We start from the raw sequence: 15,304 nt of genomic DNA on the forward strand, positions 1-15,304 counted from the left end.
TCTTACAATTTAAATAGTGAATGTCAATCTCAACATCTGTATATCTACTGTATCATCATACAAGCTTTCGCAGTAAAGAAAATTGACATCCATACAATTTCTCTGTGTTTTTTATATGGCACAGTGAATGTATTGGGTTTCATGGGGTGACAAAACAACGGCAGCTATGAACAGGTTGAACCGAACGTCAGGTTTAAGAATTTCACTGAATTTTCACTGAATTTCACTGAATTTCACAAGAATTTCACTGAAATGCATTTGAAGGTCTAACAATAGACAATAGACATTGGTGTGCCTTTCCACACCAATGGAAAGGCATTGTGGTCACGTGGTCTGTTAGTATGTTAGACTGATCCCACACCTGCCCCAACAATGAACTCTAAGAGAGAACGGCTCCATAGAACGTGGGTAACATATTAATGAATTCATTACAATATTTTAACTTGATTCTTAACAGGACAAAGTTACATGTATAACATCATTTATTATAATTGATAATTTTTCATAGGTTGTGTTTAATCTCTGAAAGTATTGGCAGTTATGTCTGATACAGAGGACGTGGTGGAGGAGGGAGTTCAGTGAGTAACAATATTTGACTTTTAAGTTTGGCATCTTAATAAATAATAAACAGCTATAAATAGTGCAATTCATTCTGATTGCGATACACATTCTCATTAATCTTTTGTGTCTCTGTGTTTGTTTGTGTTCACCTCATTTTAAAAGGGAGGAAGGTATTGTATCGCCACTGATGATGAAAAAGTGTTTTGAAAGTGCACGTGTATTTATTTATTCAAACTTCTGTGCATTATTTATTCTATCCCATTGCTGACAAAATCTAACTCTCTCAAAATCTAGTTGATGACTCAAAGTCCAAACCAAAGTAAGCCATTACTTTGTATCCATCATCAGATTTAGGACAAAGCTGAGCATTTAGCTTATGTGTATTTTAATCTTCCTCAGGTTTCTATCAAACATCCAAGCACCAAAGATTCCAGAAGGAGACAAAGTCGATTTTGATGTATGGCTTTCTTCTCTCTTTGATCTCACGTCTTTCTCTTTAAGTTCACACTCTTTGTAACCTGCAGTATTTGTATGTGTTATAGGACATAAGCCGTAAGCGTCAGGAGAAGGATTTAACCGAGCTGCAGTCACTCATTGAGGCTCATTTCCTTCAAAGACAGAAAGACGAAGAAGAGCTTATTACTCTGGTCAACCGAATCGTGGGTGTTTTCTACTCTAATACATTTGCGATATTGTGTTTAAACGTGTTTCATAATGCACACCCCTTGCAGAACAACCACGGTTTACTATTTAGTATTTCGTTTTTTTATTTAGTTGTGCCGCGAGGAAGCCGCCTAACTAACAGACATTTATGTATATTCCACGAGACAAAGTAATAACTTAAAGATTAGAAAAATGATCCTGTTTCAAGGTTTACATAAACTTGGTTTTTAATATGTGTGTTGTCTCCTTAAGCATCATCAGACAGTGACTGCCTGTAGCTTTTCGTGAGTCAGTTGCCTGTACAGTAATGCTGGACCACAGCATCGTTGAAACAAGTGAGGTGAACTCAAAAAAATAAAGAACATACCGGACCCGGAGGATTTTTGTTGAGAACATTGGGTAGCCTAGTTTACTGCTCAGGACAAATATCTGTTGTGTCGAATAACTTTCTCTAAGGCACTAATAAATAAACGAATGTAATTGTGATTTTATATTCTTGTTTTATAAACACCTTGCAGATTCGGCAGAGGCGTTGTAAACTTGTGTGCGCAACTCTTTATGTAAATGTGTTGAACAGGAGAAGAGACGCACAGAGAGAGCCGAACAGCAGCGAGTACGTGCGGAGAGAGAGAAAGAGCGTCAGGCCAGACTCGCTGTAAGTTCCACAACCAATTCTTTATTTCCATCCAAACTTATGGAAGCCTGTTTCCGCCAGGGTTGGGATTTTTTTTAGAATGAGTAAGTCATAATAATGACTTAGTATCTCATAATAATGACTTACTGTCTCATAATAATGACTTAGTGTCTCATAATAATGACTTAGTGTCTCATAATAATGACTTAGTGTCTCATAATAATGACTTAGTGTCTCATAATAATGACTTAGTGTCTCATAATAATGACTTAGTGTCTCATAATAATGACTTAATTATCTCAAAATAATGAGTTACTGAGTCGAAATTTCGGGGAGGTTGATAGTATGTTACGTGTGTATTGCGTAACTTTATGGGTCGTTAACTACTTTTCTTTGAGAGCCAGATTCCAAAAGTATAAATTGGATTTTTGACTATATCTTCATTTATGAGATACTAAGTCATTATTATGAGATACTAAGTCATTATTATGAGATACTAAGTCATTATTATGAGATACTAAGTCAAAATTTCGTATCTCATTATTAAGAGATAATAAGTCATTATTATGAGATACTTAGTCATTATTATGAGATACTAAGTCATTATTATGAGATACTAAGTCATTATTATGACTTACTAAGTCGAAATTTCGTATCTCATTATTAAGAGATAATAAGTCATTATTGTGACTTACTAAGTCGAAATTTCGAAATTCAGTATCTCATTATTACGAGATAATAAGTCACTATTATGAGATACTAAGTCATTATTATGATTATAAAATTCCCAACCCTGGCTGAAACGGCCTTCCATACTAACTAGTGCAAATATTGGCCAAAAAAAACTACATTTAGTCAACATATCTTGTTGAATCATTTCTATAGACCGTTTCATCGAACGCACGCGCTTGGGCCGAATTAAACTTCCGCTTCTCGTTATCTGGCCTCATATAATAATTTATTTGATATTTAATTTATATGAATGTTAAAGGTACAGTTTGTAGAAATAGCCGCTAGAGGGCGCACGATCAAAACAACAACAATATGTAGTCTTCAACTCCACCGCTGATACATCAATAAGACGGGAACGAGGTAAAGTGTAAAGTTTTATAAATGTTGCGTTTGATGAAATCATTTTATTTTATTTTAATGAATTAGAGCCGAGTAATGTAAGGTTTAAAACTAAATTGTTATTCATTGATGTTACAGTAATTGTACAATTCAAGGGCGTGATTACCCTACAGTTTTAAGTGTTCAAATCAATCATAGTAAACGTTATTTTGAACTTATCCTCAGACCGACGGTACAAACTACTTCCGCATCTGTCTACGACAATGTCACGCGGTTGCTACGTCAGTAAAGGCGGGAACAAAGGGTAACGCGGATATGACGCCATTGACAGGCGACTAAACGGCCCCGGCCCACTATTTAGAATAACGATTTTCTCAGGATATAAAAGCTGTTGGAAACATTTGAGAGTACTCAGCTGAAAAAATATATATAACATCGGCCTATTGCTTTTTGCATATTTTACAGCAACATTATTACAAACTGAACCTTTAATGTATATTTATACTTTATTAAGTATTAATTGTATTAAATTAAACTCTTTAAAATTGATTCTTTGCATAGGTCTACCAGAAGCAAAGTTTGGGCCACTTAACGTTAGTTTGTTGCTGCTGAAATCTGAACTGAAAATGTAATCATATCAGTTCAGCGATTTAATATGATTTCTCAACAAATGTACACAGGAAACAATCTAAATAAAACTTGTTACCCCTTAATGCACATAACCTAGAAATATCAATTAAATATCAAAACCTAAAGGCTCAAATACACTTCTGCTCAGATTTTGTTGCGAGATTTGATAAGTTAACTGAAACCTTAAAAAAGTCTGCGAGTGTATAACGTCTAGTTAAAAACATCTGTTCAGATTTTAAAAGTCTTGTAGTGTATTTCAGCCATAAAGCATACATTTAATGTAACCTGCAGGAAGAGAGAGAGAGAAAGGAGCTAGATGAACAGAGGAAGAAACTAGATGACGATGCCAAGAAGAAGAAAGCTCTCACTAACATGACCAATCAGTATGGTGGAATGCAGCAAAAGGTCAGTGAAGCTCATATTAACTGTAAGCTGTAAAGTCACATGAAGTTTATCATTCATGTTATTGTTTGTCCAAAAGAGTGAGGGCCGCAAAGGTGCCAAGAAACAGACGGAAAGAGAAAAGAAGAAGAAAATACTGGCTGACCGAAGGAAGGCACTCAGCATTGACCATCTGAGCGAGGACAAACTGAAGTACGGCAGTGCTTTTATAGTGATATAGGCTGCTTAACCATATAATAATATAAACAAACACATACACACAAGTGTGACATTTTCTACTGAAAACTGTAATGAAAATATTAACTGACCATTCAGAAGTAGAAGACAATCCTGTTACTGCCGTATAATAAGAAATTGTGCAGTAGGTCTTAAATCAAGGGTTTAAAGATCTTCTGTCACACTTTGCAGGGATAAAGCCAATGAGCTTTGGCAGTGGTTGATGGAACTGGAGGCCGAGAAGTACGATATGAACGAGAAATTTAAACGGCAGAAATATGACGTAAGTGATACCTGACTGAATCCATCCTGTTCATTGGGCATTCCCGGCTCTATATGACGTTGGTCATAATTTGATGGACAAAATACCCAAGATATGCATTAGACTGTATAACAACACCTAAAAGCCAATGTGAAATATAAGGATATAAAGAAGCAGCTGAAATTACTTCCAGATAACATTTTACTTCAAACCTCGAGCACAAACAGCTAACAGATTTAATTTTAACAGGAAAATATCTGCTCACTGTTTACGGCTCTTGTAATTGAAGGTCAAAATGTTGTGTTCATTATCACTTTATTCTGTTAGTGAGCTTCTGTTGGTCTCTTACAGATAAATCAGCTCCTTGCACGAGTTCAGGATCACCAGAGGTAAAAACCACAAACTCATGAATCCGAGTCTCTTTAAAACCCTAAAACAGGTATTTTAAACTCTTGTTTGTTATTCTATCTTTCAGTGCCAAGGGGCGAGGCAAAGGCAAAATGGGAGGAAGGCTGAGATAGATGCTGACAGCGGGCAACAGATCTGAGAAATCTGTACCTTCTTGCAAACATTTTTCCTCGTTCAGTTGTTTGTTTCGTGGGTGTGTTTTAAATTGTTCACAATGTACAAAATTCTCAGGCTGTACATTTTTGCTGTGCCGTGCATTGCTTATGAATGTCAAGAATAAATTCTCACTCACTGTACTGCGCGAGTCAATTGATAATTGTTATTTACAACGAAGGCTGTGTGTTGAACTTGTGTCTGAAAACATAAATCTAATTTTAATAAAACCCGTACCTAACCATTATATCACCTCAACAATCATTTTATATACAACCAAAAGAAGAAAAAACAGTGACGTAACAATGCAGTGAAATTAAATATTTATAGTGAATGTTACAAATAAAGTCTTAACGTTTTTCTTCTCCAATATTACTTTTAACATTTGAATTCTGTTTTGTGAAAGCCCGGCACACAAAATGATGTTGTTTATATCACTACCTTTAATTTAGGCTACATCAGAGACATGGTCCTTTAACAGGCCAAACACATTATCTGGAGATACATACATGAAAGACAATGGGATGGTGCGCAGATGTGACGTGATATGTGCTGCTCTCAATGTAGCTGAAGAAGTCCCTTGCGTTCAAAATAAAACTATATTCGTTACACACAAATTGACAGCAGTGCATTTTTCAAGTTGGCTATCTGGCAGATCCAGACAGGAACGGCCGGCGCAGACCGCAGGGCTTGAGTGAAAGTGGGAGGGGCCTGTACATCCTGGTGGGACTTCACCACAGGTGTGTTTCTCGGATCTCAGCGATCACCTGACTGGCTTTCTGTAAGGCCTGTGAGGAGAAACATGAGAGCTCACATTTATGATGTTTGACATTCGGCGCAATGTCTTGTCCCAATTTTTACCTTCAACATATCTGCAGCTTCATTGCGGCGCTGGGCCATATCCTCTGACTCGGTGAGGAGGTCGTCCAGCAGGAGGGGTTTATACAGCTGTCCCACCAGCTCGCTCTGTAAGCTGTCCTTCACATGGTTCACCAGGAAATGCATCACAGCCTTTGGTACACTACAAAGATGGTGCGAAACATGTACATTATAGGTTCAGTGACCTCCTCGCATCTTATCTTGCAGTAACCATGGCGATTTCAGCTAAGATCTCAAAACTGGTTAATGTCACACACCTGTCCTGGATATTTTTGCGGACAATGAGAAAATAGGATTTGATAAGCCTCTCGATGACCTCACAGTCCCGCTGCTCACGAGCAGACAGTTTCCTGGCAACCGGCACTGGCTGGCAAAACATCAAATCAAATCAACAGTAATTCATTTAGACTCCATCGGCAAGACTAGTGGAAACACATATTATAGTGAGTTTACTCCAAATATGTTGCTTTAAGCACAATCTACAAAATAATAAAAGGGATTTATGTTTTATGGACCCACCACGTCAAGTAAGTTCACTGCATATCCTCTCTGAGGGCTCGGGGGAATGGAGCTCTGCGGTTTGGTTTTGTCGTCTCCCTGTCCTTCCTCGCCTTTCTTCAGCATGCCGCGCCAGTTCCCCGTTCCTCCGTCCTGCTCCCCCTGATGCGCACAAACATACAATGGAAGCCAATTGGGTTCAATGTTGCTTGATCACCAACATTCTTCAAAACATCTTCTTTTGTGTTCTGCACAAAGTCATACGAGTTTAAAATAATAGAAACGTGAGTAAATGGTGAAGTAAAATAATTCCATAAACCAAACCAGCTTCAACTCAAATAGTGAGTCCAGTTGGACCTTATTTACTCAAAACCCCATCTGTCTTTAATTAACATGCTAAAAACTACATTGATAAAAATATTGCAAAACCTTACAAAAAAATACTCATCATGCAAAAACAGGAAGAGCTTGGTGAGAAGAAAGCAAAACACTGACACAAACAATATTCAACTTCGTAGAAATACACAAAATATTAAGTAATTCTGATCAAGACAAACGGCACAAAAAAAAGGTCCACCATTGGTTTAACATTCAGTCACCATGCAGTCAGTGGGCTTAAAGGGGTCATATGAGGCAAATACGTGTCTTTGGTGTGTTAAAAGTTGCCCATGCATACATTATACACATAAAATTGCAAAAATTGTCGGATGAAAAGAAGGATTCTACCTAAAAGCTCACCCATACCTATCTGAAACGCCTCATGCAACCACACCCCCACAAATCTACGTCAGTTTGTGGTTTGATTTGACAAAGACCACCCAAATGTATACGCAAGTAAGGTGGCCGTACCTGTCAGTACAATTGCTTTGGAACCTGATGTTCCAAATATGTCAAGTGGCGTTACATTTCCGTCACATGCTTGCAGTATTCGACGAATCACTACACACTGGTTTATTGGCCAATAATAGCACACCTCGCTTTTCAGAGGGATGAGCTTTGTAAAACATCCATGCGTTTCAGAGAGGGGGGGCAAAGAGGAGATACAAACATGTATGGTATGTGGAAAATACAGCGTTTTTGAACCTTAAATCGTGTATACAATGCAGTACATCTAAAACAAACGATAATATTTGTTTAACCCGTGTCATATGCCCCCTTTAAGTATTTTAAGGGAAATAGTGGGGTTGAAAATCACACCATGCTTTGCCCCTACTAACAGAGAGGGCGCCACACACCTTAGGGCCCTCGCCCTCAACAGGGAGCTGCTCGCTAAGCGACACTAAGTGCCCACCAGGACCTTTTAAGGACTACAGAGAGACACAGGAAGAGAAAAGACTAAACGACTCAGCTAAAAGATGACAGCACCAGGGTTCTACCTACTTCTTGTCGAGAACAACAAGCATAGAAATGCCACAGAGAGAAAAATGCTGATGAGAGGTTTACACGAGTACAAGTGCAATAAGGAGAACATCTGCAGCAAATCCCAATATCTGGAATAGAATGTAATAACCACAACATCTCACAATAACGTGTACCTTATCACGCGGCACAGCTGAGGGCATGTCTCTCATTCTGTTACGCCTCTGCTCCTGTTCCCAACAAACAAATACATTTCACTTTGTAACATTCTCCAGTTGATAAATTGTGGTCCTTGCATACAAATGAAACTATTAAAATGTTAGTTAACCTCAATGTTGTTGTTCATGAGTCCGCAAGCATCTGCAAAGTCTGGGTGTTTGGTATTGATGTAAGCCAACTCGATCGCTACCAAGTTGTGAACCTGGAACAGTGTAAACGATTGAATGAATTATAAACAGAAAAATGGATTTAACAAAACAGGAAACAGAAATTCACTTTGTTTGTGTTTTAAGTCAAATGAGAGACATGAGACCAACCATCTCATTGGTGACCGGCAGCCTCTTCCTAAGTAGAGAGGTGACCACTTCAACTATAGCATCATGGAGCTTTGGAAACCTAAGCAACTCCTAGTGATAAAAACAAGAAAACATCATTTACGTTTTAAAATGACTATGATTTAGCTTTTGCGTGTTTATGAAGTGCACCCAGGTTATTGCCCTAAAAACAGCTAGTTGGAGCTCAACTGTTAAGCATAACTTTGAAAATAGTCCCGCCTCCAGTTTATTCAGATTGGACACAGAACATACATAAATGCGCTGAGTATTAAAAGTTGATATAGTTTTACCCGGACTCTCTTGTACAGTATACCTGGGTGCTGTAGTTACTACAGTGCTGAATGATCCTCTGCATCTCCTCATGCACCAGCTCCACACACCGCAGGCTGGGTTCCTCCAAACGCTTCACCTGTCTTTTCACCAAGAGCTCGAATGAGATCTCAGGGACAAACAGTGCCGGACGAGGACCCTGCAGAAACACACCACACCCATATTAACTAAAAGTTACACTGTAAGATTCAGAAATCACTGCGCTCCAGATTAATGGTGTTACGTAACAGCCATATCTAAGACACTATATTATTTAAAGGGCCTCAGAGGACTTGTGCTAAAAAAATGTGCAGTCCTTGAGCACGTCACGAGTCAATATAAAAATACTACAATCCAAAAACAAAGACATTTTAAAGAGCACGTTTCCCACGATCCCATTTTTCAACCTTTAGTTAGTGTGTAATGTTGCTGTTAGAGAATAAATAATACATGTGAAATAATAAAGCTCAAAGTTCAGTACCAAGCCAGATATTGTCTTTAACAGAATTTGTTTTCAAGGACTACAGAGAACGGCTGGATCAGACTACAGTCCTCTACTTCCCGGGTGCATGAGGTCACCATTCCGAGTGCTTTTAATAACTCCGCCCACAGGAATACGCCAAAAAAAGGGGCGAGGTCTTCCCTAGAGAAGAGCCGCTGGAATAGTGTTTGGTTATCAGAGATTGTGAACATTTGACTGAGCTACGTGCTAAACTACTTTCACTTTCATCACAGTCCTACAGCTGGTAATAAGAATTCAGCTACACACATTCTAAGGTAACCAACGGTCAAATAACAGCCTCTATGACTTTAACATCGGCTGTGAAAGCTGTTCTGTGTAACACATTGATATTGTGTGTGCGCGCATACCTCTTAAACACTTCTATGAAACGTCCATTGAAGTCCTGCTTGCAAATGTCTCCTAGTCAATCTGCTTTTTTTATTATCAAACTCGGGTCCAATTTAAAAAAGCAAAACTACCACTTCTGTTATAAGTGTTATTTAATTTAACCCCCCTGACGCCATTCGGTACGGGGTCATTCCCCTCACCATAGTAGGAAATAAAGTGTGATCTCTAACAAAGGTTTGCTCACGCACTAATAGACCTCCGTTCGATGGGTCCTTATGTTTTTAACTGATAAAGTGAAGTTGACACACACTGAGAGCCAATAACAACAGCCTGAGAAGCGGAAGGCAATCGCGAAAGACCTGGTCAGCTTAACCAGTCAGAGCGTTTCGGAAGGAGGTACTTTATATAGACCGGAAGAAATCCAGTCGTTTTGTAAGAAGTGGGACAGCGATGAACAATAGACTTGAAATAAGTGAAATATAAAACGTTTTTTTATTAGAATGATGAACATCCATTGATAAACACCCAAAAAACATAATCAAAGCCTCAAAAACAGCCAAAGTCCGGGCCCTTTAAATAACATACTGAAGAAAATAAATGAGATTTGATTCAACCTACCGTGGCATTCCTGATAGCTGTAAGCACATCGATAGTTGTAAGTCCCCCCAGAGGGTCGACTGATTCCAGTGTCCTACCAAACGTCTCGTGAAAAATGTAACATATTCTTGCACCACCGCACCTACAATATGACCACAAAGCAGCTGTGATTATCACTGACTTCACTGTCATACACATTCTGATGTGATAAACATTATCATATATATATTCTGTATATTTATCATATATCATGAAAGAACAAGGGACACACTAACAGTTCAGCCGTCTCAATGTATTTGGCCGTTCCTTCAATAGTGTGGCAGTACTCTGTGGCAAACTTGGTGATGAGCTGCAGCAAGGTGGAGCTCTTGTCGTCAACCGGCTCCCCATAGCTGCCGAGCAGAGACTGATACTGGGCAGCTAGAATGTTGATACGTGTCTTAAGCTCTGGCAGACAGTCCCTAATGTGGTGCATCAACAACCTGATCGAGAAATATGGAAAGTATTTGTATGCATATTAGATTACACATCTGTGCTCTAAAACCTGCACGGCAAACCTAGAGAGATATTTAAATGATCTTGTAGCATTGACACTTTATAGCAGATATCTACCTATTTAAAGTTCGTGCAAGATATTTGGTTCCGTTTCTGTTGGCGAGCGATGGATATTTCTTCTGCAGGAAGGCATACTCATCACGGATGGAGTCGGCCACACTTTTTTTGTTATTGATGTCCAGCTGACTCCTGGATGAAGACATTAATTCATGAACATACTTATTTTTAATCATTTGAATATGGGATGAGCATATCAAGCATAGTAATATAGAATAGTGTATTTTGACCAGCTTTCAAGACTGGAACATATACAGTTTTTTACCTGTTGACCACTCCGATCAATCCAAGTTTGACAGGAATGACTCTGCCCATGAGCACATCCATCGCATCGGTACCAGCATCCATCAGATCCAGTTTAGTCACCACAGCTAGCGTTCTGCGACCTGACAGCGGTCAAGTTCACATGCATTAAAGTGCTGCCTCACAAAAAATCTGCATTGCACAGGTATGCTAAAAAAGGAATTATATGAATATCTACAAAAAATGAAACATGCTGACCATCTGGATCCACTTCGCGGGCGACCTTCAAAGCTTCAGACGTGGCCATGTCTGTGTTCGCCGCGGTGACAGCTAAGATGATGCTGTTGGGGTTGCTGATGTATTTAAGGATCAGCTCTCGAATCTGAAGTTCAATGTCTTTTGGCTGGTCTCCTACTGGGACCTGATAATAAACGTAAACGCAAATACATGTTTTTCTGTGTCTTTGGTGTGTTTTAAGTTGCCCATGCACGTTTTAGACACGTAAAATGGCAAAAACTAAAGTGTCGGAACAAAAGATGCATTCTATCTAAAAGAAAATGATAACCCAGAACTGCCTGAAACGCCTCATGTAACCAGACGCCCTACAAATCTACGTCAGTTCGTGGTATGAGTTGACTAAGACCGCCCAAATGTATACTCAAGTCAGGTGGGTGTACCTGTCAGTACATTTCTTTAAAACCTGATGTTCCACATATGTCAAGAGGCGTTAAATTTCCGTCACACGCTTGCAGTATTCGACCAATCACTAAACACTGGTTAACTGGCCAATCATAGCACACCTCGCTTTTCAGAGCGATGAGCTTTGTTACAAATCTGATTTAAAAAATGTGTTTATATAGCTTTGGAACAACTTAAGGGTGAGTAAATGATGACAATTTTCATTTTCGGGTGAACCATACTTTAAGTAGCTCAGATAATATGAAATACTGTTGAATGTAACTAGTTATCCTGTTTAAATACCTTAGTGATGCCAGGCAGGTCCACCAGTGTGAGGTTGACAACATGTGGCGAGAAGATTTTCAGGTGTATGGGTTCATCACTGATCCCCTGTAAAATACAGAGTACCAACCTTACAATGCCTGCATCATAATGTATTAATAAAACAACAGAAGCCTGATGACGTACCTTATTATTACCAGAAATTCTTTCGGTTTCAGTTACGATCTCTTGCCTGATTTCCTCAAAATCTGTGTAGATCTAAAAGCAGACACACGTTTACAATCGCAGAGAATTGTTTACAATGGATGCCTACAAACAGGTCACATGCACGTTTGACTTTAGTGGCCACCAATTGTAAAGTCTCTGTCCAAAGGTGTATTGTACGGGTTCAATACCTTGTTTTTGCTGTGTAGAAATTTCCCCCACTCTTCTTCATCCACTCCTGTGGAAAAATAGTTGAGGACATTGTCAATGAAACAATAGCATCAAACAAACAAGCATTAAACTTAGGAATTTGTTTACATTCTCAGGAGAGTTTGTTTACACTGCTAAAGATCTGTTGACATACTGTCTACATATTTTCATCACTAAAACAACCAAATATATATTTAAAAAAGCATCAAATGATACAAAACAAACAAACTGCTACGTAACAAGCCCAAGCGCAGTGCATTGTGGGTAGGGCTCTCTAACACACACACACTCGCAATAAAGACCTTAAATCTTCATTACAAGGTGAAGTTTAAATAGCACATGAGTGTCAGTGAGCTATTCGCAAGTAATCCTAATTGGACAGGATCCTAATTCGTGTTCATATTCACCACTTCAAAACAGGACAGTTCACATCTACTTTAAGCCACGACACTAGCAGCGCAACAAAAGCTTGCATTGAGGGAGGGGTGAGATGAAGGCAAAAAATAAAGGCCAAAAATAAGGCGCTCGAAACAAGCAAGAGGGCAAGGAACAAGGAAAAGGAGACCTTTGTAAAGGCGTCCATTTTTCCAGGCATTGGGGTCTGTGTTTAAAGAGAAATGACAAAGGGTTATTAGCTCGCAACACCTGGAAGTGCAGCAATGCAGTCGCAAGAGGCTCTACTGTATCCAAAACCACACAAACGCAGGGTAAGATCGTGCTCAAATCATGTATTCTTTACACATACTGAAAATGACTCCCATAGTATTTATTTTCCCTACTACGGCAGTAAATGGGGGATTCTGTAATCTGTTTGGTTACTGACATTCTTCCAAATATCTTCCTATGCGTTTCGAAGAACAAAGAAATGTACACAGATTTGGAACAACCTGAGAGTGAATAAATAATGACAGAATTTTCCTTTCGTGACCTATATCTTTAAGTCACTTACAACTACAGTATTGCAAAGGGTGTAAAAGCAGGACAGCTCACACGTCGAATACCTGAAACTACAGAACGGCCTTAGTATGCTTGATCGTCCCAAACAAACAATATTAAGAGGTCAGTATAACACACAACAAGTACTGAGTAACTTCCTCAGACTCTATACGAACACGGACATTTTCTTGCACTTTTCAAGCAAAAAGCTCACACAAATGTTTGCTTTCTGTATTCGAAGTGAAACACGAATAGAAAAGTAACAATAACCATTTTCGTCGCCCGTCTTTCTTCTGTCGCCCGGGTCTACGTGCACCAACTGAAGGATGAGAGGTCTGCGGGTGACAATGCCCGTCCCACGGGGCAAGAGATCTCTGCCAACCAAGCTCTCCAGCACTGAACTCTTCCCGCTGCTCTGTAAATCAGATTCACCACATAAGAAAGTTGACAAACAGTAGCATGTACTTTAAAAGTTCACAGTCATTGGCTGTAAACAAATAAACCATTCACTTTGAACTGTGCAGACAGCTTAAGAACATTTGGCCACTATGGCGCGCATATCCTTTAAACTGCTCAATGAAAGTCCTTGCGTGAAAGGGATAGTTCAGCCCTTGTGAAAAGTATTCCGTTTTAATTCCTGTATGACAATCTTTCATCTGTGGAACACAAAAGAAGATATTTTGAGAAATGTCTCAGAGGTTTTGTGTCCATATGATGGAGGTCAATGTTACGAAAATATCTTCCGCTGTAGAAAGAAAGTCATACAGGTTTTGGAATGAGGCGGAATAAATGATGAAAGACGTGTGAACTATCCCTTTATGATCTAGCAGCATTAAGCATGAAGTGTGTGTTACGACTTGTAGGAAAGTATACTAACAAGGGCGTTGCAAGTAGAGCCAATGTTTGGAGCGATATTAGGGGCACAAATGTAAAAACAACCATAAAAATATATTTTCAAGAGGATGCCAGTAACCCAAACCAGTAATATCCAGACTTTTGCAGTAGTCACTTAAACCAGTGCCACTGTCTATCTGACAACTGATTTATTCACCATCATATTTAAGATACTATAATGCTTATTAATGACTATGTTTATTTCTTATTTTATAGTTCCAGCATAATCGCAAGCATACTGTTTTTTCAACCTTAGATGCCATATCATATGTTGTAGTTTATCTATACACCGATGAGTCTCACACTGCACGATTCCTGCAACTGTTTCGCATGCACACGCAGTCTGATCTGACAGGTTCAGACCGACCGTGGCGCATTAACGTTACTTTTTATGTTAGCTGGGTTAGCACGCTAGCTAGCGTAACAGCTCCTATAATTTAATTCAACTGTTCATCAATGCGATTATTTATTAATGGTCAATTTAAAGCGAGATACAGTTATGAAAATGACCTTGTCGTATACATCTAGTGTCGCAGATATAAAGAAATGCTAATGATGGCTAATAATAGGCTGTCCTTTAAAACCATGCACACACTAGCTAGACTGTTTTTAGGCAACGTATGCGCGCTCTTACACTTCCTTCATTCATTAGGTTACAAGTCCTCAAACGTGTGGTAAAGGTTGGGCAGCTCAATCTTTTTAAACACATCACAGGCGACTTTCAATGGCAGTGTTAATGGAAAGCGCAACTAAAACCTAACATTACCTGCGTTCCCACCACTGCGATCTGCGGCAACTGAATGATATCTGCCCCGACCGTGTTAAACACATCCTGGAGTTTGTTAATGACAGGAATAAGAGCCTCCATCGCGTTGACGTTCTCTTTTCCTGTCAAAATGAATGAGCTAAGGCAACTACCCCGGCTAAACAGAGCACAAAGTCAACCAATGTCCCTCACGCAGACACCAAGAACCAACCCGGCCGCGGAAAAACTGCGCCCTGAAGCATTCTGGGAGTTGTAGTTTTAGGCGTATGAACATCTGTTGACCCACTTCTGAAATCTCTGGAAACAATTCTAAGCATTGTTGAGAGGAGATAATGCGCCACCGCAACCGTTACTACAGGGCGCAACAAAAATATTTTGAGCAGGGGAAACAGGTTTTTTTGGGGAGAGGCTTGTATAACAATAGGAGGTTCAA

At 39.2% G+C, this 15,304-nt stretch overlaps 2 protein-coding genes across 4 annotated transcripts; one reads left to right on the forward strand and one right to left on the reverse strand.

Moving 5' to 3' along the window:
• The first annotated feature begins 339 nt into the window (after positions 1–339).
• Positions 340–5,195, forward strand: tnnt2d (troponin T2d, cardiac). 2 transcript variants are annotated; one of them, XM_056740325.1, is made up of 11 exons: positions 340–578; positions 724–731; positions 856–880; positions 961–1,018; positions 1,104–1,220; positions 1,802–1,879; positions 3,851–3,964; positions 4,041–4,153; positions 4,370–4,460; positions 4,791–4,828; positions 4,915–5,195. In XM_056740325.1, exons 1-11 carry the CDS (start codon positions 541–543, stop codon positions 4,958–4,960), a joined length of 726 nt encoding a protein of 241 aa, XP_056596303.1. In that variant the 5' UTR covers positions 340–540; the 3' UTR covers positions 4,961–5,195. The 2 variants fall into 2 exon arrangements, with proteins under 2 accessions (XP_056596303.1, XP_056596302.1); XM_056740324.1 differs by lacking the exons at positions 340–578; positions 724–731; positions 856–880; positions 1,802–1,879 and having other exon boundaries at positions 907–1,018.
• A 228-nt stretch (positions 5,196–5,423) lies between these two features.
• dnm1l (dynamin 1-like) lies at positions 5,424–15,094 on the reverse strand. Of its 2 annotated transcripts, XM_056740293.1 has the most exons (19): positions 14,872–15,094; positions 13,482–13,626; positions 12,257–12,303; positions 12,048–12,119; positions 11,883–11,969; positions 11,160–11,322; positions 10,924–11,044; positions 10,659–10,790; positions 10,322–10,528; positions 10,068–10,188; positions 8,604–8,759; positions 8,273–8,362; positions 8,065–8,157; positions 7,913–7,966; positions 7,613–7,684; positions 6,399–6,539; positions 6,137–6,246; positions 5,862–6,021; positions 5,424–5,788 (listed from the first exon to the last, which is right to left on the reverse strand). In XM_056740293.1, exons 1-19 carry the CDS (start codon positions 14,971–14,973, stop codon positions 5,732–5,734), a joined length of 2,130 nt encoding a protein of 709 aa, XP_056596271.1. In that variant the 5' UTR covers positions 14,974–15,094; the 3' UTR covers positions 5,424–5,731. The 2 variants fall into 2 exon arrangements, with proteins under 2 accessions (XP_056596271.1, XP_056596272.1); XM_056740294.1 differs by lacking the exon at positions 7,613–7,684.
• Between the last annotated feature and the right edge of the window lie 210 nt (positions 15,095–15,304).

This window comes from Triplophysa dalaica, chromosome 24 (assembly GCF_015846415.1).
Source record: "Triplophysa dalaica isolate WHDGS20190420 chromosome 24, ASM1584641v1, whole genome shotgun sequence".
Taxonomy (NCBI): Eukaryota; Metazoa; Chordata; class Actinopteri; order Cypriniformes; family Nemacheilidae; genus Triplophysa; species Triplophysa dalaica.